The sequence below is a fragment of the Anomalospiza imberbis genome, chromosome 19 (assembly GCF_031753505.1).
Source record: "Anomalospiza imberbis isolate Cuckoo-Finch-1a 21T00152 chromosome 19, ASM3175350v1, whole genome shotgun sequence".
NCBI classification, from domain to species: domain Eukaryota; kingdom Metazoa; phylum Chordata; class Aves; order Passeriformes; family Viduidae; genus Anomalospiza; species Anomalospiza imberbis.
The window spans coordinates 2654965-2681027 of NC_089699.1; the positions used below are offsets into that span (position 1 = coordinate 2654965).

The 26063-nt window shown below is 46.7% G+C and overlaps 1 protein-coding gene across 2 annotated transcripts; it reads right to left on the minus strand.

The window, feature by feature from the left end:
- Positions 1 to 280: 280 nt before the first annotated feature.
- On the minus strand, positions 281 to 14928 carry PRKAR1A (protein kinase cAMP-dependent type I regulatory subunit alpha). Of its 2 annotated transcripts, XM_068210022.1 has the most exons (12): positions 14784 to 14907; positions 13771 to 13834; positions 11419 to 11597; positions 6106 to 6279; positions 5393 to 5484; positions 5135 to 5196; positions 4592 to 4638; positions 3902 to 4060; positions 3413 to 3473; positions 3039 to 3160; positions 2378 to 2459; positions 281 to 574 (listed from the first exon to the last, which is right to left on the minus strand). In XM_068210022.1, the coding sequence occupies exons 3-12, from the start codon at positions 11593 to 11595 to the stop codon at positions 402 to 404; spliced, it is 1149 nt and encodes a 382-aa protein (XP_068066123.1). In that variant the 5' UTR covers positions 11596 to 11597; positions 13771 to 13834; positions 14784 to 14907; the 3' UTR covers positions 281 to 401. The 2 variants fall into 2 exon arrangements, with proteins under 2 accessions (XP_068066123.1, XP_068066124.1); XM_068210023.1 differs by lacking the exon at positions 13771 to 13834 and having other exon boundaries at positions 14784 to 14928.
- Between the last annotated feature and the right edge of the window lie 11135 nt (positions 14929 to 26063).

Here is a 26063-nt window from a genome sequence, read left to right on the forward strand (position 1 = left end):
AAAATAACTTTTTTTCCCCCTTTGCTGTCACCTCCTCACTCTATGGCAATGGCGTGGTGCCAGGAGGTCTCTCCCTCACTGAAGCAAGGCTGCCCTGGCCTGAGTTGGACACTGGTGCACAGAGAGAAGCAAATGTCTCCATTGAACTTTTTCTATTAATTTAATGGGACTGAGAGCACAGAAATAATATGCTCTAAATTAATGACAGTGCCATGATAAGCAGTTTATTTTTTTCCTTTTTTTTTTTCTTTGTTTTTTTTTTTTTCCTTTTTTTTTTTCCTTTCTTTTTTTTTTTTTTTAACCGGACAGGAAGCTGCAAATGCCAGTGGCGATGTGGCTCTGCACAAGGGGAAGAAAGCAGTCTGCATTCATGAAGCATGGCTTGGACAGGGAGGAAGGTTTCAGACAGACAGTGATACAAAACTGTTGTACTGCTGGATGTTCCTCTTGAGGATATCCGAGCAGGGGCCCAGCACACGCTCGAACCGAGGCCGGTCCAGCTTCACACATTTCAAGGGGCCACGAGCCACGACGGTGGCAGCACGAGGACGGTTCATCAGCAGAGCAATCTCACCTGGGACAACAGAAACAGGCAGCAGAGTTACCAATCAATGGGAAAAATAGGCAAAGAAATGACCCTTCTTCACCATAAATTGCAGAGAAAGTAATTCAGGCTTTAGCACTGCTCAGAATAAGTACCTAAGTAATTACATTAAAAGCAACTGTGAAGGTAGTTTAAAAAAAAACCTACTTGATGATTTTGTTATTAAAAAGCCTGTCCACATTCAAGTCTCTCTGAAAAAATAGCCTAAAAATTTTTCAATACTGTGTCTCTTTGAGGAAAGGTCATGCTTCAATTTACAGTGTAATTTTCCTAGCCAACAGGTAGTCATTTTTCTAATAGTACTGCTCAATTCTGGTGTTTCTAGGAAACTCGGGACAACAGGAGCATGGTTCTGAAGTAAACAAACAAATAAAACATTCATGCACCAGACAGAAGCCTTTGACCCACTGCTGGCCAGAATCAAAACTCTAAATTTGTCATGGGGCTGTGGAAAAGCAGCATTTTTAAGTCCCACTGGATCCCATTTCTTAAGTTTTGCACAAACATGCCAAAAGCTTTGTTTCAACTGCTGAACAACATGTCTGGAAATGAAGTTTTCAACAAACCCCTGTTATCAGCAACAGAAACAACCCCTAACATTCCTACAACAAGCATGGAAGGAACCGGAGCAGCAACTGTGGGGTTTTGTTTGTTTGGTTTTGGACTTGAGTTCTTTCCATGTTCAGGACCGAAGAAAGAACTCAGTGTTCCTTGGAGAACACTTTTGCCTGCATTATCAGAAGGGATGTTCAAAAGAAATGAGGAAAACTTTTCCTCTTTGCCCAATTAAAACTCCTGAACTCAGCAGCCTCCAAAAGAGAGGCTTGCTAAAGAATAAGGAGGTTCTAAGGGAAAGTCAAAGCCCTGAAGGAAAGGTCTGCAGCACCTGAACACAATGACTGTGATAATATTTAGTTTGAGAGTGGGAAACTCAAGAGAACACAGAAGGAAATACCAGAAAATATGAAATGACACAGAATGAAGTCTAGTCCTAGATCCTGAGCCAAGCAGGCCTTTGGGCAGAGCTCATGCACTCAAGTCCATCCCAACTCAGGCCTTGCAACAGAGGATTTGCTGCTTACATCATCTACAGAGCTGAATACCTGGACAACCACAAGGTTTCAGCAAGAGGAAAGAGAGGAACTACCCAAAACATGAGAAAAATGTTAGGGGCTTTGAGAGGGAGAGGGCTGTATTTAACCATTAAAGAGCAGGTTCAGGTTCTGACCAGGTTCCTTTCTGACCTGGAGAAAGAAGGCCAAGGAAGGAATCTTCTTATCTTACTGCTGTCTTCAGCTGTGTAATGAGTGACTACAAAGACAAACCCAGGCTGCACAGGGAAAGACAGAGAGAAAGCTACAGGCTGCAGAACAGGAAATTCTTGTCAGGCATGAAGGAAAAAACCTCTGCACAACAAGGCTGGTTAGACAGAGAAAGAAATTGCCCAGAGAGGCTGTGGGATCTCCATCCCTGGAGACACAGGAAACTCAACTGGACACAGCCTTGAAGAATATGATGTCATTTAGAAATTTAGCTCTGCTCAGGGCAGGGAGGTCAGGCCAAATCATCTTTCACAGTAAAGAAGTGTGGAACAACCACATCCTGTGTGCACACCTGAGTGCCAAGTGACTCTGATACTCACCCGACACTGAGAGCAACCACAGGAGTCCAAAACAGCAATTAAGCAAATCCATCTCTTCTCTACCACTGACACAGCACAGACAAAATGGTGACAGTGGTGTCTGTAGCCACAGTTGTCACAACATAACTCACCAAAGTAATCAGAAGGTCCCAGTCTGCCCACTTCAACAAATTCCTCATTTTCTGACCGGCGCTGTAACACTGCAGCTGTGCCCTTCAATAAATGACAGCAGTCAAACAACTGCAACCTCCAGCATCACTCCAAACACTGAATTTCACACAGTCAGCTGCTTTGCAGAAATAACTGTTAGGATGCCTCAGTTAAAAAAACACTTCACAGGCCTTGCACAGTTCACCTAACTGCTGTATAAGAACAACTGCTCCTCTCCTCTCTGAGCATTAAACATCTTGAACATTTACGTATCTACAGCAGTGACTTCTTCCTGGTTTTCCTCATAACAGTAGAAATATTATAGTATGACTAGCAAAAAGCCCAGAAAAAAACACAAACCACCAGACAGAACACTAGTAAGGCATTACCAGCTATCTAGAACAGGTCTCTACTTTCAGAAAGATAAACTGCTTTCATCAGAAACTTGTTACTTTTTTTCCTGGAAGTATCATTTGTGAAAAGAGCAAAACTAAATCCAAGTTACTGCATGTCCAGCAAGATGATGCTTCTTTAGTGATTCTCTGGAAGTACATTCTTATGTTTTGCTCTTCTCCAAGTGCCTGCTTAGGGACACCATAAAAAAAAGTCACATTCTGAGCTTTTAATTTTGAGCTTGCTTACCTCCAAAATAATGAAGAACTCATCTCCTGGCTCTCCCTGGACCACAATCTTCTGCCCATCCTCAAACTGTACCGGTTCCAAGGCATCAGCCACAGTGAGACGCTCCCACTTGTCCAGAGATTCTGCAGAGTTAAGAGTTCATTACTGGGGTGTCTTCTCAAGGCACAAATTACACCTTTTGCTCTGTATTTATACAGAGGTCAGTGTATTTCTGCATCAGTGATCAAGACCTGAATTAGGGTTCTTTTGGATTGATGCAGAGAAGCAGTTGTGATGAGTTAGCACAACAGCCTGTAATCATCATAATGCTGGGTAACAGCTTCATTACAATGTGGCAATTGATTCCACTCCAGAACAAAAATCTTCTCACTTACCCAATATAGATACTTTACTAAGGAATTTCTCATACATATTTCTCTTTCTCAAAGTATTTCCCTATTAAAAAAAAAAGGAAAGGACACAAAGTAAGTTTTCTTTCTACTCTAAATAAAACTCCAGACACAAACAAATTTAACCAGACACACAGTGTTCTGTCTCACAGACCCCAAACCCACAAGATGAAATGTTTTGAAATTGAGTTCTCTCAGTAATATTCCAGTTGAGCAACATTCCTGAAGTAGTCAGCATTTATTGCAGCCTTATTACACTCTCAGCTCAGTTTAGTACAGGCACTGTTGTGCTCACTAATGCAAGATTCCCTCTTGCCCTGTGCATGAGAGATGCACGTTGAGTAATCAGCTTTCTGATTACTGAAGAGACAGCAGGATTTGGAGTAAATAACTCCAGCACAGGATAGGCAGAAGGACAGATACTCAGCATACATGGCCCTCAAATCATAAATCCAGGTTTTGAGGGATACTTGCCATCAGGATCCTTCTGTAGCTGTCCCTGTCAATGCCCCACAACTTGACGTTGGTCTTGGCTTTGACGGTGGCAGCTCGGGGGGTGCCGTAGATGAGGGCGAGCTCTCCAAAGCTCCCACCCTCACCCACACTGGTGGCCCACTCACTGTTCACGTAAACCTGGAAGGCAGAGCATGGTCAGACACCCCTCAACTTCCTGCTGCCCCCTATTCCCTTGGGAGTACAAGGAAATTCTCACATCTGTACTAAGGTTGATCATTTCAGGATTTTATCAATGCTGCCAACCCCAGCACAATTTGTGTTTTCATTGCCAAAGGGACTCTCTTCTACATCTCATGCACAGACTCTACACAGACTCCTGAGAAATAACATCTCAACAAGGTCTGTATCATAAAGAGCTATGAATGAGCTGGGCTGGAAAATAAAAGTCTGGCTGTCCTTAAAGCCTGCCCCACACCTCAGCTCCACCCTGCATGCCTAAAACACCTGTACTGTGTCCAAATCCTTCATTTTCAAACTCAGTCTGTGCAACCAGATTGAGCTGTTAGGGAGCAAAACAAACTTCTATAAGTAAGAACTTAAAATGAGAAAAGCTGCTAAAGGCAGGGTCTGTAGTAGAGGCCTACAAATATCAGAGTATTCTTATTCTAGGAATGAACATATCATTAATAAACTACCAGGAATGCTTACATCCATTTCTCCTTGATCAACAACATAGAAGTTATCACCTTCATCACCTAAAGAAGAGAAAAAAAATTAAATATACATTAACTGAATATATTAAGAAAGAACTGGCATCTCTGCCAATTTTGATGTTTAGACTCCAACAAGGTTGGCAAATTTTTGCACAGTTTACAGGGTGAAACATCACATTTTGCTGATTTCACAATCCCCTCAGCCCCATGAAAGGGGACATCTACTGGTACCCAGGAGATCAGCAGCAATTCCAGGATTCCGGGAAATGCCAACTAGATCCATAAATTAACATAACATTTCTACAGAGTCATCAAAGGACAATATTCCCAACAGATAATCTCTTCAAGGAAGCCACATCCTCCTCCAGTGGCTCCAACTCCTCATTTCAGTATGAAGTGCTTCAAGGAACACAACAAGAAATTGTGTGGCTGCAGTGAGCCTGCTTTTATATTAAAAAATAAACACAACCTAAGAGCACTAGGCCAGAGCCAGCTCCTCATCCCCAAATGACTCCCCTGAGCAAAGAGTGCCACTTGCCTTGCTGGATGACAGTCTCTCCTGCGATATAAGTGACAGGGAACATCGCATCGAAGATGTCACTGAAGGAGAGGATGCCAAAATCAGACAAAAACCTGCACAACTCCACACATCTGTACTCCCAACCCATCAACACTGCTCCTGGAGCTCTGTGTGCTTCCACTGAGCACTGCAGAGTCACTGCAGATTTGTGACACATTTAGCTCTTCTGAACTCTGCCCTTCCACAAACCTTAACCCCAGAACGATTGCCTCCTACCTCCTCTCATTATCATCAAGATGGGTAAACAGCACATTCTTCTCAATTGCTTTTGCCAAAGCAGCCATGGTTTTATAATCTTTTGGAATAACCTAGGAGAGAATCAGAGAAAGCAAATGGTTAATTTTTCTCATGAAAAAATTCTGCATTTCCCATGGTAAATAAACAACTTACATTGCTACAAAACACTGGCTGAGTTTTTCCATTTTCTTACAAGCACTATAAATACAACCCCAAATATAGTAAATGTTTACAGACAGTTTGAACACAAGGAAAATATAATCTTGTATTATTTTATGCAACTGAAAAGCATAATTCCATGCTCAGTTTGTAAATTTTTTTGCAGGAGGACAAATATCTGTTCAACCTGTGTTTTCCTGGGAACAGCAGCAAGCCTGCTCTGTCATTAGGCCAAATGTTGTTGCAGCTGCCAAATAACTGGAAGCACATTATATATATCTAAATATATGTACATCTAAATATACATGACTTCAAAGGGAACAGGTCTTAGTAATGCATGAATGGTTTAATTGCATGATAGGTTATTGTGTCCTCCAGTTAATCAGACACACACAGGTCTGCTTTTTACAGCAATTAGGATGTAACAGGCTCCAGGAGCTTGGTGTTATTTATCCACCTGGATAGAAGGTGGGTTCAGATAAAACTCTTGGACTGTGGATGTAATTTTGAGCAAGGTTTAAGAGTCAGAGTACCTTTCTAACATAAGAGGCAGCATCCTCTTCTGTGTAGACTTCTGCACTGATGGCCCCACGTCGTGATCGGTATTTAACCACAGGGTTGAGGGGGGGAGGAGGGGAGATCTCATCCTCCCGGGAGTCGGAGCGAGAACCAGACTTCAGCTGATTCAACAACTGCTTTGTTTCCTCCTAAACAGGAAGGAAGACATGTTTGTGTCACATAATCCAAAGGGAAAGAGAAAAAAAAAAAAGCAGTGATGTATCATGTTCCAGCCCAGCCTGCCAACACCAGGGAGCTTCCTGTGTACCATTATTCCCACATTAAGGCAAACAGGAGACTGCAGCATTCGAGATCAAAGGCCTTTCAAAACACGTGGTAGATGCGCCTTTCATTCCTACCAGTCACATCACAATGGTGTTTATTTTATTGAGTGATTTTCTTCATTTATTAAACTACTGGTGTGAACGAGTTGATTCTGGTTTCTGCCAGTGGATTCAACAGGTGATGAGGACATTCCTCAAATGCTGAAGGCACTTCCCCAGCTGCAAACCCCCAATTCCTCCCCTCAGCTGCGAGGTGTTAAAGCCTTTTTGGAGCTGAAAGACAGAGGAGCAATTCCTCAGAAATCCATGCTACATGAGAAGCTTTTGAAAGAGGTTGAGTCATGGACCAACTTGATACTCATTAACAAACATTTATTTTGGGAGAAAGAAACATGAACACTGCTTTCAAAAGAGCTGGAGGAAGGATGCTGGAGGCCGAAGTGGGATTTTTTAATGCAAATCACATGCAAACCTTGCACAAGGTTAGCTGTTTTCCTTATTTTCTTTAGTTACTTATTGTGTTGTAGTGACACTGTAGAAGAGCAGGGTACTTACAATAATACAAATTCTAATTAACTTGACACACAGAAATTTGATTCTTCGAAAGATTCACCTCAATCAACTAAAATCAGATTAAAAACAAAGCAGCCAACGCTGGAGTCAGAGCACTGACATAGTAACAGCCCAAATGACTTTCCCAGCATTAGGAAACAAGGGTTTGGGATGCTCTGTAAAAGAACAAGGACTCATCTGTTCTCCCAGAACTCCAGCCCTTGTAAAAGCTGGGTTTGTCCCAGTGTCCTTGATCCCAGCTGGGCAGAGGCTCTGGATAACAACACCAGCCTGAGGGCAGGGCCACGGGATACCCATTCCTGGGAGTTTCCATTGCCCCTCTCCCAGAGCCAAGGAGCTCCATGGCCTCACGTTTCACTTCCTGCTCTTAGCCCATTGATAAAATGGTGCCACATATCCCAACCATGGGAGCAAAATGTATTTAAAACTCATTTCTGTCCTTTGATTTTAGAGGAACAAGTCTCAACAGAGATGAAATTAAAAATAGCCTGAGCAGTAATATGTGTTTGGTGTAAACTGCCTCACCATCAACCACAGAACATGTTTGTTCATATACAAAATTCTTAACCCATTAAAAAAGACATTTTTTAAATAAGTGAACATCAGCTGCTGGGTTTTTTTCCAGTATCACATAAAATATTAAATATTATGATCAGAGATTGAAGCACTTCAGCAGCATTTTAGTGAGGGAGTTGTTATCAAAACACTCTTCAAGAGAGTCCTCAGGGCAACGTCCCACTCAGGGAGAAGGAAACTGCACTAACACAAAAAATTATAACTGGTAACTTCTGTCTGACCCAAAATGTAATATTAATATTTTTTTTAGAATACTAAGGAGGGGATGGGCACAGAAGCAAGTTACAGGTGGGTAAAATAATGTATTGATTTAAAATACACCAGTTATTCTAAATAGTCCATACACATTCACCAGGAAGATTCACCCTGAGACAAAACAGAACCATAGAATGAGAACAGGACCATTGAATGAGGTTAAAAAAGACCTCCAAGATCATCAACTCCAAACATCACTACATCAACTAAACTATAAATCTCCAGATATTCATATTACACATTGCCAGCCAACCCTGTGCCATGGTATCATATAATCTCAGTTTTCATCTTTTTAATAAACACCTTTTACAATTTCTGACACTAACCCCCATTTATTACACCAATCGATCAGAGAAAAATTACAGGAGGACCTAAAGAAAGGGTGGCAGCTGTTATTTCCAGATACCTTTGCTTTTAGCTAGCAATTATGAGGAAAATGTGTTTGTTCAAGTCTAGAGGCTCCTCACATTAAACATATCACGGATAAAGACACTCAGTTTGTTCTGTACTCATCAGTAAAAACATTCCCAGGATTTGAGAAATATTTAGGAATAATCTCTTTGTTACATCCAAGTGTTGATCTTTCAGCTGGTGAGGCAGTTCAGTTTTCAGTGTCAGTCACGAACTGCAAGCCTCATTTTTCCTGACAAATAACAAATGTTTTTTAAGTCCATTTCAATTATTCCAAGTAATACTGAAGTGATGACACTTCACATACTCAGATTTATCAGCTACTCAGATCTATCAGCTACTGAAGAAGACCTTCACAATTTCAGAATTATTACACTGTAAAACCTGCTAATTGTCATTGCATCAGACACAGTCTCAACTTCCTCTGGTTAATTAGTATTTTATTTATATTAGATTTAAAAAACCCTGAACATTCAGAAGCTATAAAACCATTTTTAAAAAAGCTCTGCCATAAATTCACAACTGCACAGCATATCCTCCTAAACTAGCCTGTTTTGCAAAAGAAACACTTAGGAAAATGGGAAAACATTCAGATATTCAGGTATCTGAGCAAGGCAGGTGGTGGGGAACAGGGACAGTGACTACATGTCCATCACACTTCCTAATTCCAGCTTTCTCTAAAGCCTGATGTGCACATAACTGCCTCACACACAATATTTCAAGCATGCACTTATTCCAGAGGACAGCCATGTCCAACAGCCAGGATTCACCTGGCAGGCTGCAATAATGATCTCTACAATAAATTTCCATAGCTCAAGCTGAACGACACAGCCCAGCCCAGCACTGGAGAGCTGTTACAGCTTTTAGCAGGTATTGGTATTAGCACACATGTTTGCACAGCAAAGAGAACAGAGGCCTTAGCACACCACAAACAGATAAATAAAACCATTTATACAATCAATGAGTAGTAATTAGATTCATCTAACAGCTTTCATAACCCAGAAGAGGACATTTGAATTCCTACAGTAGCTGTAACCATCTTGGAGACAGCAATTTTAATGTTTCTGAACAGAAATTCTAAAGCATGTTTAAATTTTTTCAACATATTTAAATAACATGACAGTCAATCAGCTCTGTTTGTGTGCAGTGGAAGAGATGGCTTGTCAAGAGAATGAGAGAGAAAATAGCAAGCTCACTTCAGTTCTCAATGGTGTTCCTTCAAAAATCAATCTTATTAAAAAAAACTCAGGTTGAGATACAGTCAGAGAGAGGAAAATTCAGAAAGCACATTGAAAAGTTCCTCTGCTTTATTACAGGTGTAAAAAACAAGATTCTGGGAGATGAAGCAGAGTGAGTTTCAGGCATTTTTGCTGTAGCAGAGCTGAGGTCTGGGTAGGAGTTGGTTAATACTGTTACTGAGCATTTGTGCTCTCCAGACAGGGATGTCAGGAGTTTCCTGCCCAGCACAGGATGTTCACTGCTCTGTTACCTGAGAGCTGTGGAGGTACCACAGTGCCTGGTAAACTGAGCCCAGATGAGTGGGGAGACCACCCAGAGGAAGCTGCAGCAAGTTTTAAACTCGAGGAGGCAACAAAAAAATGCTCCAGTTTCACTTGTAGCTACAGCTGCACTAGAGGGCACTTGGAAACCATGAGAAAAGACCCTGACCAAAATTGTGAGAGCAATTTAAGGGGAAAAACATTACCTAACCAGTTTTATTTTCAGCTTCAGTGTAGGCTGACCGAGTACACAGAGAGCCAGTGTGCACCAGAATAAAATCATCAACTTATTCAATTCCAACATTCATGTCATTAAATTCAGAGCTGGACTTGTTATCATGCTAAAAAACAATTCAAGTTCCTAAATACTGCATGTTGACCATAAATCCACTGCACAGAAGCACCCAAATAATCTCATTTTACATCCCCACATATGGATCGGTTTAGGATTTATTCTAAACAGAGTAATATGGTTTACTTGGTAAAATTTTGTCTATAGATACCTGTGGTGATGTTTCAAAATTCCCAACCTAGCAGTACTTCAAAACTCAAGAATCCAAGGAGGGGAAGGAGTCATTGTAACAGGCAGGGACAAGGGATTTTTAAGAACCTCATTATTCACTGGTTTGCTGCTGATACACACAACAACAAAAGAAGTCAGAGCTCTTCATTTCAGAAGCAAAATGTTCCCCAAATAAATTATGAGTTATAGCAGGTAGTCTGCACCCCTTGGTCATTTTCTAGTATTTACCCTGAACACTTCCATTAAAATACAATTTCCACAAGACATATTTATGATCTCCAATGTTAATTTTCTTCTTCTTTATATCAGCAATTAGTAACTCACTAGAACAAAAAAAAAAGAAAAAGATAAATATCTAACTGCCCTATACAAGTACTGAGAGCATCACCTGCAAACAAGTGCTGCACAAGGTCACAGCTGCATTATTTACTAATTCCATGTTCTGAGTACAGTTGCATCCAACCTTTCCTCTGCACGAGCCTTTCATCTTCCCATTTGCACTGCAGCTCCTTTTCCTACCTGCTTAGATTTCAATATATAGAATTAACAGGTCAGAAGAGTGTAAAATCGCTATTTTAACTCTGAATGCTTTCCATTCCCAAGATCCCAGAATGCTTCCAACAACAACAAAATCACCAAAGGGACCTCAGGACAAACACAAGAGGGACAGCAACACTGAACTCCCAAGAGATGGCAGAAACAGGCTTGCTCTTCCAGAGATCTGCAATGCAAATGCTTCCATTTGTCTTCATCTAGATCTGGATAATACCACTGGCACCACTTCTGTGCTCTAGCCACATTACTGGAAATCAATATAAGAATCCAAATGCCCTCAGCAGCATCCAGCAAGGTCAATCTCCAGAGTTCTCCAGCTCCAGACACACCCATGTATGCTGTGTACCAGCTTCCATGAGTAAGCACTGGGCTGGGATCACACCTGTATCCCAGCTGGATAAGTCTCCTTGTCACCTTATGTTCTGTCCTACAGGCTTTGGCATGACAGGGGTGCACAAAAACAGGAAAACAGGATCTGTTTTCAAAAAGCACCACTTCCAATTTCAAACAGTCGACACAACTGGTCAAATCTGCAGCTCAGCCCCTAAATGACAAAGATACATTTAAATATAAGTTGTTCCACCCTCCTTCCCTCCCATTCTGTGTTTTTACCTTCTCCAATCTCTCAAAGTACTCTCTAATGAATCCCATGGGTCTTTCAGGTCTCACTGTGCATAACTGCACAATGCAATCCTTCAGCAGCTGCTGGATGTTGTGTTTTTGGATGTAAAGTTCACATTCCCGAAGGCTCCGCTCCTCCTCGCTGCTGCTGCTGCTGGAAGCTGCCATGGCTGAAAGGAACAGAAGGAGAAGGTTAAATTATAAATAACTACTGGAAACAAAGATGCTGCTGCCTAAAACAAAGTTATGCTGCATTATTTTACTGATACCACAGCAAAAAATTACCTACCAGAGCAGTAACTAAGCTAAAGAAAATGCTGGGAACTTATTTAGCACCTGGAAAGAAATCAGAAATCAAAACTCTGGGGGCTCTACAGCCACAGGCAGAAAAGGAAAAGCTGAGAAAGCTTCAACAACTCAAGCCCTGTGAGTGCTCCAAGTCAGGGAAAATCCCACCTGAACTTCCTGCTGCTTGAACTGAGGATTTTGTAGGACTGGAGGCCCCTGTCAGGAGCTGCGTGGTCTGTGTGGGGTCATGGGGATGGATGGTGGCCAGGAGAGAAGTGGGTGGAAGCTGGAAACGTGAGAGGCCAAGCATGACCAGTATTCGGAAGTGAAACATGCTCAGGTTGAAGCCAAAGCCAAAATGTCAAGGCAGAGTTTGCTAACGGAAGTTATGGATTACAGGCATCGCTCCTAAAAAGCTCCTGTGTAATTTAAACCTGCTCATACCTCATCACTTATTTCATGGGTACACTGCAATCCCAAAAATACCTCTCCAACTGTAAATAATGGAGAGTACAGCTTTAAACATCTGTTATGATGCCATGTTTTCTAAAGACTTCAGCTATGACACTTCGAAAAATGTTCTTAAGCAGATTTTTCTCCCCTTTCAAGTTTGTGCTGGGTTTCCACTTCCAGATTTTGGTAGCATGGGGTACAAGGGGGGGTTCAGTGAGAAGCTGCTGGCTGCTTCCTCCATGTTTAACAGAGCCAATGCCAGACAGCTCCAACATGAAACTGCCCCTGGCTGAGGCTGGGCCAGTCAGTGACAGTGGCAGAGCCTTTGGGACAACGTACTTAAGGAGGGAGGAGAAATGGCTGCTTCAGCCAGAGGCGTGGCAATAAATGGGAAAAACAGCCCTGCAGCCCCCAGGGTCAGTGCAGGAGGTGCTCCAGGCTCTGGAGCATGGATTCCCTGGCAGCCTGTGATACAGACCATGGTGAGGTAGCTGTGCCCTGCAGCCCAGGGAGGTCCATGGGGAGCACAGATCCACCCGCAGCCCCTGGAGGTCCAAAGGGGGAGCACAGATCCCCCCACAGCCCCTGGAGATCCATGGGGGAGCACAGATCCACCCACAGCCCCTGGAGATCCATGGGGGAGCACAGATCCACCCAAAGCCCCTGGAGATCCATGGGGGAGCACAGATCCACCCGCAGCCCCTGGAGATTCATGGGGGAGCACAGATCCACCCGCCGCCCCTGGAGATCCATGGGGGAGCAGAGATCCACCCGCTGCCCCTGGAGATCCATGGGGGAGCAGAGATCCACCCACAGCCCCTGGAGGTCCAAAGGGGGAGCACAGATCCACCCACAGCCCCTGGAGATCCATGGGGGAGCACAGATCCACCCAGAGCCCCTGGAGGACCCCACACTGGAGCAGGGGAATGCAGAGTGTGACCCTGCAGGAATCCTGTGCTGGGGTGGTTTTCTGGCAGGAGTTGTGACCATGGAAGGGAAGCCAGGTTGGAGAGCAGCCTGGAGGAAGGACTCACGTTGGAGAAGTCCATGGAGGACTGTCTCCCATGGGGAAGGTGTGAGGAGCCTTCCCCTGAGCAGGATGGAGCAGCAGAGACAACATGTAAAGAACTGACTGCAATCCCCATCCTCTGAGGCGAGGGGAGGCAGAGAACATCAGGAGGAAAGTTAAAGCTGGAAAAAAGGGAGAGGGCCAGGAAGATGTTTGTAATTATTTCTCATTATCCTAGTCCAATTTAATTAGTTTAATTTATTACCAATTTTCCCAGGTGGAGTCTGTTTTGCCCACGATGGCAAGTGGTGAGTGATCTCTCCCTTATCTCAGTCCAGGAGCCTTTCCTTATATTTTCCTTCTGTTGCTGAGTTGAAAAGGGCAGTGATGGAGTTTTGGTGGGTGCTTAGCATCTAGCCTGGCTCAGCCCACCACAAGGTTAATAAATCCATTTTAAAATACATTTTTTACATGTACATGTATATAGACACATTTCACATCATTTTTTTCATAAGAAAATTAACACTGTGAGAGTTAAAGAAACAGGAAAACAATTCTCAGGGCATTTTTGGATGAAATATAAAGAAAGTTACCTGGTACAGGGAGTGTGGCAACAGCTTATTTATGTGCAGTAAGATATGTTGATCCCGAGATCAGCTTTTGAAAGGGAAAAAATGGATTCCGTCAAAAGAATGTTGAGAAATGACAAGTCACTGAAGTCACATCATGGGTTTTATGCTGCTGAGGCAGCAGCAGGAAAACCCAGGGCACAGAGGCAACACAACAACGTGCCCCTCCGAATTCTGCTGCTGGAGGAGATTACAGAAGGCTTTGAGTTAATATGGAATTACAACACTTCACGCAGGTGTCGTGACTGTCACGCTTAATCCCTGCTCAAGGACACGCACACACACACACGTGCGTGGCATAATCACAAAGCGTGGCCTTCCCACGGGCTGAGAGAGCCCCGAGAAGTTCTGCACTTACACCTTTTGTTTGGCCAGCCGGCACGGGGAAGGTCAGCGCTGATTAACCGACCCCGGGGCTCCGTGGCCGCCCGCAAACTGCGCTCCGTGAGCGGCCACGGGCCACGCGAGAAGGGCAAGAGCGGCGCAGGAAATGCGGTGTCACGGGCAAAATGAACACTCCGGTATTCATTTCTACAAGCTATTTTTTCTGCACGTTCCCAAAGCTTCCCCGAGCTCCCCAAGGCGGGGCTGCCCCGCCTAGCCCCAGCCCAGCCCGCCCCTCCCGCAGCGCGGAGCTGCGGCCGCTTCAGAGCCGGGGCCACCGGGGAGGCACGGACCCGGTACCCCCGGGGCGGGGACACGGAGCCGCGGGGCCACAACCGGCCCGAAGGCCCGGAAGCGCCGCCGGGCCCGGCCCCACAGCCCGCGGGGGCCCCCCGGACACTGGCCCGAGAAGGCGCCGCTGTCCTCACAGCGGCCCCGGAGCCGCGGCCCCGACTCCGCTCCCTCAGCCGGGCCGGGCCGGCCCCGCCCCAAGGCCGCAGACTCCCGCTCCGCGCCCGTCCCGCCCGGTTCTTGTCGCCCCCGGCCCCGCCGCCGCCCCGGGGCCGCCCGGCCGCTGCCGCCGCCCCGCTCACCTGCGGCGGCTCCGCCGGGACCCCCCGCCCGTCCCGGCCCGGCCGCGGCCTCGCTGCAGCGGCGGCACCGGAAACCGACCGGCCGGACGGGCCCCGCCCGCCGTGACGTCAATGCGCCTCACTCTCGCCCGGGCCCGTCGCCGCGGTAACCTTAAAGGGGCAACGCTGGGCTCGGCGCGGGCACAGGCCGGGGAGCGGCGCGGGCGCAGCTTGCGGCTTTAAGGCGCGCGGGGCTGGCGGGAATGGGGTGGGGTGAGGGGTCCGCTGAGGGGCGTGGGATAGCCTGAGGGGAGAGGGAATGGCGAGAGGAGTGGGGAACCCTGAGGGGAGAGGGAATGGCGAGAGGAGTGGGATAGCCTGAGGGGAGAGGGAATGGCGAGAGGAGTGGGGAACCCTGAGAGGAGAGGGAATGTCGAGAGGAGCGGGATACCCTGAGGGGAGAGGGAATGGCGAGAGGAGTGGGATACCCTGAGGGGAGAGGGAATGGCGAGAGGAGTGGGATAGCCTGAGGGGAGAGGGAATGGCGAGAGGAGTGGGGAACCCTGAGAGGAGAGGGAATGTCGAGAGGAGCGGGATACCCTGAGGGGAGAGGGAATGGCGAGAGGAGTGGGGAATCCTGAGGGGAGAGGGAATGGCGAGAGGAGTGGGATACCCTGAGGGGAGAGGGAATGGCGAGAGGAGTGGGGAACCCTGAGAGGAGAGGGAATGTCGAGAGGAGCGGGATACCCTGAGGGGAGAGGGAATGGCGAGAGGAGTGGGGAATCCTGAGGGGAGAGGGAATGGCGAGAGGAGTGGGATAACCTGAGGGAAGAGGGAATGGCGAGAGGAGTGGGATAACCTGAGGGGAGAGGGAATGGCGAGAGGAGTGGGATACCCTGAGGGGAGAGGGAATGGCGAGAGGAGTGGGATACCCTGAGGGGAGAGGGAATGGCGAGAGAAGTGGGGAATCCTGAGGGGAGAGGGAATGGCGAGAGGAGTGGGATACCCTGAGGGGAGAGGGAATGGCGAGAGGAGTGGGGAACCCTGAGGGGAGCGGGAATGGTCGGAGGAGAGGGATCCTCTGAGGGCTGTGGGATGCGCCAGGGCATCAACTCCACACCGACTCGGCCACGGCAATCCCCGGCCTGGAAAGGACCCGGTTAAAAGATCAGAGATTGTTATAGGTGGAGGGAAATAAATGATATTGAAGTTTGGCAAAGATTTCACTATAATCAATGTAAATCCACATAGGAATTATTTCATGTGTCTATAGCTGAGATGAGCCCTTTGACTCCATCCACTTTGTCTATTCCAAGCTGTAAGAAATCATTTAAATTATTTTTATATCTGGACTGTGCTGGCACGGGCAGAGCCCATCTCTGGGCTTGGGAAGGAGAAATGATCCCTGAAAATGAGCCCTGAACTGTGCATTTGCTGGTCTTGCAACACAGAACATAACTCAGCTTTTTACTCTTAATGTTACATCATTTCAGCCAGCAGTCACTTGTGCTTAACCCATATGGGAGAATCACGTAAGGTACAGTGAAAATGACTCTCAATAGCAACAATTTAATGTATATTTTGATATAAGAAGATAGTGGTGTTTGAGCAGTGACACACAAGTCATCAGGAACTACCTGCTGAGGGGTTTCTTGTTTTATTAGCTCTTATATGAAAGAAATAAAGGGTAATAACTTGGGTGTAGATCTTGGACCTGCAATTCCGACAGACCCAGTCCAGCGCCTGAGCTCACAGTCCCCAAATCTTTGATAACTTCTGTCTGATCCAGGTTAATTAGAAGCCAGGGTCCAGGATTTTCTGACATTCGGCTCAAAGCTGGTACTTTTACGAGAAACATAAATAAGAGTAATTAATATTTGTGAAACACTGTCAGAGTACGGCGTCGAAATACCAAATTACTTGCTCACCTGGTTATAGAACAGTTCCTTCTGTAGCTCAAAACTACTGGAAGTTTCTGAAAACTACAAAAAGTAATCTGCATTCCCACCTACACATTTCTTTCTCAGTTTTTTACCTCCCCTTTTTTCTTTACAAGCTGCCTGCTAGTGTCACATCTCACTCCTTGTTTGGACAAGTCCCGGTGCTGTTTTGGGATAGATCCCATCTGGAACAAAGCTCTGCCCGTGTGTAAAACCTGTTCTGCAACGTCCTCTTTCTTAGGGAAACAAGTATTCCGTTGTGCTTGATGCAATCCCTGCTGGAGTCCTGGAGCCAGGAGAGCGAGGAGGGGAACAGAACCAGCTTCCAGGAGGAGTCTTGTGGAGGCACTGAACACAGCTTCCCCCAGTGAGTCAGCACTGGTTGATCTCTCAAAGTTAAATCACACTTCCATAAACTGATGCTCCTACGTCCCCGCGTGTTAATTCTCGCACCGCCGAAGACGTAAGGGAAATTAGAAGCAAACAAAGCCCTGTTCCATTTGGTCTGGTCTGAATTAAAGTCAGATCCTGGTCTTAACCATCTAATTAAACATTCCTGAGTAAATAACTCGCATTACCGTCAGCGCTATTCCCACAACTTTGATTTCAAACTACTTTATGCATCAGTTTCTCATGGAGCAATCTGCTGCCCAGGGCTGCGGCTGCTGGAGAGCAGAGGAGAGCTCAGGGGGAAGGAGTGCGTGAGCCAAGGTGGGAAATAAGAGCACAGACTCACCCACCCCTGCTGTGTGCGTGGAACACAAAGAGCTGCTTGAAAGGTCAGTGGCAGCCAAATTAACAGTGCCTGTGGGGAGCTGAGGTGCTGCACAGGAGCTGCAATGCCAGGGGCTTCTACTGAAGGTGCCACCCAACTCAGGACCATGTTCTGTGAGGTGCCACAGTCCTGGAGCAGCCTCTGGGGTTGGAACCAAATGAATCAAACCAGTGGCAGATTGAAGCAGCCACTGGTTTTGTCACATACACACAGATTTAGGTGTTAAATCAGGCATGCCCATCACCCTTGAGGTACAAATGGGGTTTCAAAGGGGCAGAGCACAACCTGGAACACTCCTGATCATAGTGACTGCAGCATGTGTGCTGTCTTGGGGTGGAGTGAGTGGGGAAAGAAGAAGTTTTAGTGGTACAAAAAGGTTTCATCTACAAACTGAAGCTGTCATTATCCCAAACAGACCTGGAATCTACATCAGAAGATCAGTGGAATTAAAACCTGTGAGCTCTCTGTGGACCATGAGGTGCCAGAGGTAGAGTTCACACTGTATCCTTTGGGCATGGCTCCTTGTATTTTGTTTAAGATTTAACTGAAAATAGCACTGAAAATAACCCTCTCTTACTGCTGCACACCTTGGCTCACAGCACCACACAGTGATTCATAGGAAGATCCATAGATTAGAAACCCGAACACGCAGAAATATATTCTCTTTTAACAATAGATTATTTGAGGACGTCTGGGTTCCAGGTCAAACTCTGGATCTTGACAGCTTTCAGTGTGACACTTCAGTGTACCTGCATGCAGGGACAGAAGGACACTTGCCCCTTAGCAATGCAGTGTTTGCTAGGGAGTCTGAGCCTCTGGGTGAGTTTTACAGTGTAAAATCTGTAGTTTTGCCACAAGAAAGTGATAAAGAAACAGAGCAAAAAATTTATATGATCCAAAAAGAGCCTGAAAGACAGTGCTTGAACTTCCTGCTCTAACCCCAGCATGAGTCATGGGCTCAGAACCCCCGTGGACCCTGAGAGGTGGTGTGTGGAGGCTTCGGTCTGGCTGACGTCAGCTGTGTGAAATAGTCCCCAGTGCAGAACTAGTTTGCTATGGGCAGATCCCAAACCATTTCCATATGTTACTTTGAAGAAGAAAATGACTGGTAAGACTCAAAACAGAGGAAGCAAGTGCCAAGAAAAAAATGCCCTGAAGTGGCCAGATCTAACAGATAGACCAGTAGGGGAATCCATCTCCCTCTGCCAGACGTGCCTGCTGCAGCACAGCCCTTCAGACTCCCAGCGTGGTTCCCAGCTGGAAGGCTCCCAACACCCAAGGGGCAACACTGGGAACATTTTACCTCCTGAGTCAGTGCTGACGAGCTCAGCGTGAGGGAGGCTGTGATTATCAGAGCTCTGTCACACAGCTCTCCTGTGTTGGCTGAACCACAGGCTCCATGGCATTTTGAAAAAGCCAGGATACCCTGGTTAAATTCTGACATTGATAATGGTGCTCTTCCTGCCACCCAGCCAGGATGAACTTGAACTCAGCATTCTCTTTTCTAGCCTAGGGAGTTCTGTCCCAGGTCAGTGATTAGCCTTCATCTCAACAGCAGGGCAAGAAGTCTTTAAGCAGCCTCCTGACAATATTTATTGGGAACTCCTTGCTCAGGTGTCTCTGCAGTCCAAGGACTCTCCCTCTCCTCAGCTCCAGATGAGAACAGGCATTAATGCAGTGGGAAACAGTTCCAGGTCAGGGTTAGGCTGCCCCACAAGACATGGGAGATAGAAAACAGCACCTGAAGTGGGGCAAAAAAGCCGCTGCAAGGCTCATGCCTCCAGAGAGAAGGAAGGAGAAGGGAGAGCAGCAGGTCTGTGCCTCCTGCAGTTTGGATGTGAGCAGGCTTTGTCCTGCATCATTAACTTTATACAACCTCTGGGCAGCCTCAGCAGTTCATGAACTGCCCAAGCATCTGCAAATGTGATTCTTCACTTTGAGATCTCTCTGACACAAACCAAATTAAAGAGCACTGAGATAGTGTGCAGCTACTGCCGACTTCTTTTCCGAGAATGCCTGTGAAATACTCCCAGTGATTCTTTTGTAACAGAATGTAAATACCCCCATTGAAAAGAATCCTCAGTTCTTGTGCTTTTAACACAGTCCGGGGAGAGCTCCCTCTCTGAGTATCATCTGGGACACAGTTCTTCTGCAAAATAAATGCACACATAAAAGCATTCAAAACATTTGAATTTGCTTATATGCTTTTCTCTGAAAGCAGGTGGCAAAGTAAACACATTGGTCAGATCCACTCTCCTTGGTCTGGACTGACATCCAAACAATGTCTGGACCAACATCTAACAAACTGGCTACAGAATCGAGCCATTTCTGAGGCGAGTTGCAGCCTCCCTCCCTCCAAGATAATAGAGCATTTTCCCAGATGGAAGGAACCCACTTGAAAAACAAAAGGTCTTTGAAATGTCAGCTCAGGCTTGCTTGGCCCGTGCTGTGTGCCCACAGGAAAACGATAGAGCCTTTTTCATTCTCCAGCTGTGACACTTACATCTGAAGCAGCACGATGATTAAGAATTGCAGCTCTAGATTCCTGCTTTCCTACTGTTTTCCAGCCTCTCCTGTGGAAGTCATTTAGCCTCACTCTATCTCCAGCACGATGAGGATAAAAACACTCTGGGCTGAGCATGGATCCAAGCTCACGAGAGGTTTGTGTGCTCCAGTAATGGGGATCAGTAATTGAACTGCTTGAACAAGCTTCAAGCCAGTCACAGGAGAACTGATCCAGTGTGGTTGGCAAAAGAAGTCAGGACATGGCATCCACATGGATGGAGGCTCCTTTGGCTCTGTGGGCACTGCAGTGCTGTGGGCAGTGTAGGTGCTGCCCTGCATTCTCTGTTTGAACTCTGCTATTAATGCATTTATTACACCAACGTTTTGTGCCACTTCTCCTCCAAACCCCTCTTTGTCTCCTTTAGCATGGGAGAGGAGAAAGTCCCCCAGGCGATAAATCTTCTGTGCTAAGTGCTTGGGCAGTGAGCCTGCCTCTCCCAAAGTTCTCCCTCCCAGCTGCTCCCTGCTCTGCTCACACCAGGCTGTGTGGGAACCCGACGTTCCTCTGGCTGTCAGGACCTCCGTGTGTTCCCAGTCTCCCTCTCACAAGGCAACTGTTCTGATCTCTCACGTCACAACATTTTTTGATCTTTAGATAATTACAGAGGAATTACAATTTGTGCTGTATCCAAGAGTTAAGAGTTGTGAGCTCTCCCCTGACCTCATCAAGCACATCTGCAAGGGCTGCTCCCAAACACAGCTCCCTTCCTGGCAGGACCTGGGACAGGGTCAACACCTAAAACACAAAAGGAACAAGCATCAAAAGCAAAGCTCACAATCCTTGGTGACATTCAGACTGGCTGTGGAGTCTGCCATGACTGCTCCTGTTCTTCCCTCGCCCTGGCTGATGCCAGTGCCAGCACAGGGCTCTCAGGGTGCCCACGAATCTGTCCCAATATCTGTACCTTAAACAAAGGGTGTCGGAGTCCAGGCCATCCCTCTGGCTGCCCTGGCTGTCTCGAGACCCTGGCAGGGGGCTCGGGGACCTTGGCAAGAAGTCAAAAACATCTGTGGCTTCGATTTTAGCCCGTGGGAGAGACTGCCAACTCTATATGAGGAATTACAAGCCAAAAGGGTTTGAGAAGTGTAATAGGTGAATTGACACAGGGTGGAAAAGTAGAATTTTAGGGCTTTTAGAATGTGATTCAGGGGTACAAGATGGAGGAATTTGGGCGTGTCCTAGCCTTCTTCTCCTTCTCCTTGTCCTCCATGTCTTGCTGTGATGGTGACACTTTTCTGTTGGTTTAAGGTAGAGATTCACTGTCTAACATAGGTGGTGGGCATTGGCACAAATCTGTAAACATACCACACGTAATTTTGAGTATATCATGTGGGAGCTGCCCGGGGCTCAGGGGCAGACTGCCGTGGCTTCTGTACTAGACAGACCTCGGCAGGTCAGAGAGAGAATGTTACAGATAAGGAAAATAAACAACCTTAAAAACTCAACCTCACGCATTCCAGACCTCTTCTTCGACTGCTGGGCTGGGGGAACAAGGACTTTTACAATTTCGGGGTCATTCCAAGCAAAGCAGACCCCGTCAAGAGGGCAATGAATTCCCTGTGCACATGACACACACATCTCCCCTGTGTCCCCCTTCCCCTCCCCGCTCCATGTTAGAACCTGTCCAGACAATTTAGCAAGACAAGCTAGTCTGTGACTCTCACAAATGTGTTCTGTCCACTGGTTTTTACTTTCCCATATTTTTATATTTAATACAGTATTTATTCACAATATAAAAAGAAAAGAAGGCTTTGAAGTGACGACTTCTGTGGTACCTGCATCTTGTGATCAGAATTCTTCCAAACTCAGAATGGCTTTTGACAACCAATCCAGCTCTCTGTTTTCTTCTCACCTTTCCATTGCATAAGAGGAAAAATCTCCTTATCTGCCCTGACAGAAACAACAAGTAAACTCATCAAAGCACGAGGAGAGTGCAGTGTAAACTCCACTTTCCCTTCTCTAGCATTCCATTAGCAGGGTTGTTCAACTCTCTCTCTGATGTCTCTCTGATTTAATGATCCCAGTGTAACTCATTGGATAATCCAAAGAGCAGGATTTAACGAACCCGGTGTAACCCACTGGATAATCCAAGGAGCAGGATTGCACAAACCTGGTGTAAACCATTGTATAATCCAAGGAGCAGTATTGAACAAACCTGGTGTAACCCATTGGATAATCCAAGGAGCAGGATTTAATGAGCCCAGTGTAACCCACTGGATAATCCAAGGAGCAGGATGTAATGAACCCAGTGAAACCCATTGCATAATCCAAGGAGCAGGATTTAACTAACCTGGTGTAACCCACTGGATAATCCAAGGAGCAGGATTGCACAAACCAGGTGTAAACCATTGGATAATCCAAGGAGCAGGATTTAACGAACCCGGTGTAACCCACTGGATAATCCAAGGAGCAGGATTTAACGAACCCGGTGTAACCCATTGGATAATCCAAGGAGCAGGATTGAACAAACCTGGTGTAACCCACTGGATAATCCAAGGAGCAGGATTTAACGAACCCGGTGTAACCCACTGGATAATCCAAGGAGCAGGATTTAACGAACCCGGTGTAACCCACTGGATAATCCAAGGAGCAGGATTTAACGAACCCAGTGTAACCCATTGGATAATCCAAGGAGCAGGATTGAACAAGCCTGGTGTAAACCGTTGGATAATCCAAGGAGCAGGATTGAACGAACCCGGTGTAACCCACTGGATAATCCAAGGAGCAGGATTTAACGAACCCGGTGTAACCCACTGGATAATCCAAGGAGCAGGATTTAACGAACCCAGTGTAACCCACTGGATAATCCAAGGAGCAGGATTTGACAAGCCCGGTGTGGATGCACTGCCGTGTGCGATGCGATGCTGGCCCGGCTGTGCGCAGCCTGCTCGGGGCACCAGATGGCAGCATTTATTGTCTGTCTGAGATCCTAAACCAGCCGCCACTGGCACTTTCGTGCTCGACACTTGGTGTATTCAAGCTCCTAAAGGTCGGGATGCAGCCCCTTCTTCCTCCTCCACCTGCTTGATACACTTGGGAAGGGTAACAAAAAAGAACAAAGCAATGTCTGTGCCATCTCTTCCTGCTCCTTCCACAGGAAAAAGTGGTTTCCTTGCTCTTAGAAACACTTGCTCTCCTAATTACACATTCACCTTTTGCCTGTTTATCCCCTACAAGGCTGTAGTACCTAAACAGGTTTCTGGTTATCAGGAATTCCAGTGAAGGATATAAAGATATTTAACAGATTTAGCTCTGCCAAGAACTTTTTATTTTCCTGTAGCAGATTTAAAATACCAGATCTATCAGTGGGAGCAGGCTTCACCTGAGAGGGGAGAACTTAGCTGGAATTTAAACTCTGAGCCAGGGAAAAGCCTAAAAGCTCTCAAAACCCTTCCCATGTGGAATGGCAGCACACAGGATGCCATGACTGGGAGAGGCCCTTCTGGGCACAGCACTGGTTTCCCAGCTTCTTCACCTCTGTTTCCTCTTTAAGGCTTCAGCACAAACATCCAGGGTGGAGATCACAAACCAACATCCCTCACACCATGTCTTGTGCACTGGAAAACATTTAAGATCAAATGGTCACACTCTGGACTGGGTTTAGAGTTAATGACTGAGTTGAGGTTGTTACTGTCAATAGTTATTGCAGTCACAGGATTGTCAGGAAAGGGAGGCCGATTCCTGATATATTCTTCCCAGCAAACACATGCATCAGCACAAGGACTGTCCTTCTAGTGGCTGGCAGGGCTCTCTGCTGGCCTTGCCAGACCATTTTCCCCAGGTGTGACATAAATTCAGATCCCAAGAAATGTCTTGGGATTTAACTACTATCCTAATTACCACCTCCCTCCAAAGCTGTATTCCTGAAAAATCACTTCAGCTATTTCTTTATGTTTGAGGCACCAGAGACACTTCATCTCTTTACCAGAAATGATGCCTTGTGAAGGCTGACCTAGAAGAGACTGGAAAGAGTTAAAGAATAAAGCAGGGATTTATTCAAAGGATCTCCTCCATGGATCCACCTTGGGCAGCACAAGAGCCCAGCCAGGGCTGCACCCAAGATGAACCAAAATGGTCCCAAAATGCACGAGCGCTCCCGGGGGCTCTCACTTTTACAAGTTCTGCTCCATTGGCACATTGGAGTTCATTGTCCCATTCCAGCTCCAGCCCATGCAGTCCCATCCTGCTTGTTTTTCTCTCTCCAGCCCACCTTGTTTGTGCTCTTGGGCCTGAGGTTTGGATCATTTGTCCTTGGTGCCCAGCTGGAGAAGGAATTGTTTTGTCTCCCTGCTCTGTGCAGAGAGCCCAGCATCCCCTCATATGAAGCCCAGACCCACACACTAAAGCAGCCCAGAATGTGAAAAATAGAAAAGCTGAAACCTGAGGCATCAGACTCACAGTTTCCACCCAGAGCACCCCAGCTTCTATTTCACACCCAGCACCCAACTGCCCCAAAGTTCCAGAGCACAGATGCTGAGATTTCCAAGGGCTTCATCAACACACAGCAGCTTTTCCAGCCCTCGGAGCAGCTTGCCCTGACCTCACATCCATCCTGGTGACACAGCTGTACCCAAACTGCTCCAAAGGCCACCCACACTTCCCATGCTGCAGCAGAGGACAAGAACTCCCTGTTTCTCCCACCTCTGCTGATCAAACAGCCATTGCAGGCAGTGAGCTCAAAGGAGGATTGACCAACATGGTTGCATCAGTCAAACTGCAAAAATAATTGTGTTACCCAAGTCTCGGATGCTTTATCAAGGCTTCATTTTAAAACCATGGTGATTGCCCAAGCAGCAAACATCCAGCTGTTGATGTTGCTCAGAAACTGTTGTTTTTTTTTTTAAACACAAGGTAATGTCTCCCCGGCTTTGTTTGTTGCAGGGGTTTGTTTTCTTTTTAAATTTTTTCCTGCTCCACAACCCCACTTCCTGTCTGACATCCCTGTTTCAAAATCAAACTATGCTGATCCACAGGGACAGTTTCAGGACATTCAAAACCAGATTTTTTATTTCATCTTTGGGTTTTAATAGAACTTCCCACTAGGACCCTTGGAAAATAAGATGTTTTCCCCTCAAACATGATGTCTTGAAAATTATTCCCCTGCAGTGTCACTCATGTGCTTTGGGTCCTAGGGATGACCCACCATCCACCTCCCTCCAAAATGATGTTTTGAAGATGTGTCTTTTCCCACTTCCTCCCCAAAATCAATCATCTTCACTGCTGCAGGCCTCCAGCTCCTTCACAGGGGAATATTGTGGGCACTCCAAGGCCCCCATGCAGCAGAGGGGGATTAATCCAAGCAGATACATGTGTCTGCATGGAACCTGCCTCACGGAGATGCTATTGCATGTGGCGCTTTTCCCAAAAGTCCTGCGGTGCACGTCAAGTGATCTGGGCCCAATGACTTCAGCACTCACATGAGGCTTACTCATCTAATTAGGGGGTTTGCAGGCTCTGCCCCGGCGTTTCTGTGCGCTGCTAATGTCGTTGCACTGACTCCTGGCATATTTGTCATTTAGTGACTGGCTCGGAGGTTTTTTTCCTTTGTGTTTTCCCCGGTAGATCTGACCCCCCACGGCAGCAGCGGTGTTAAGCACAGGAGTGATGCACAAATGCTGTTAGCTTCAGGATGCCAATGCTGTAAAAAGAGAAAAACAACTCTTCAAAGAGCTGTTTAGCCAAGGGAGTGGAGAGGCAGACTGACTTGTTTTCCGGTCAGCCGTGTCACCACCACTTCTCCCCGCCCCATCCCCTCGCCCACGCCCTCCCTAGGGCCAGCCCGACCCCTCCGGCAGCCCGCTGTCGCCGTGTCCCCCTCGCAGCACGGCTGCAGCCGCGCCCGGCCAGCCGCGCTCCCCGGCGCCGGCCCGCGCCCGTCTGATGCAACCACAACATCACCACGTGGCCACGCGCAGCTGTTCCGCGCCGCCAGCCAATGGGAGGCGGTTCCGCCACCCCGCGGGGCGGGCCCGCCCCGCCTGCTCCTCACCCCATAGGTCACTCCGCGCGTCCATCAGCGG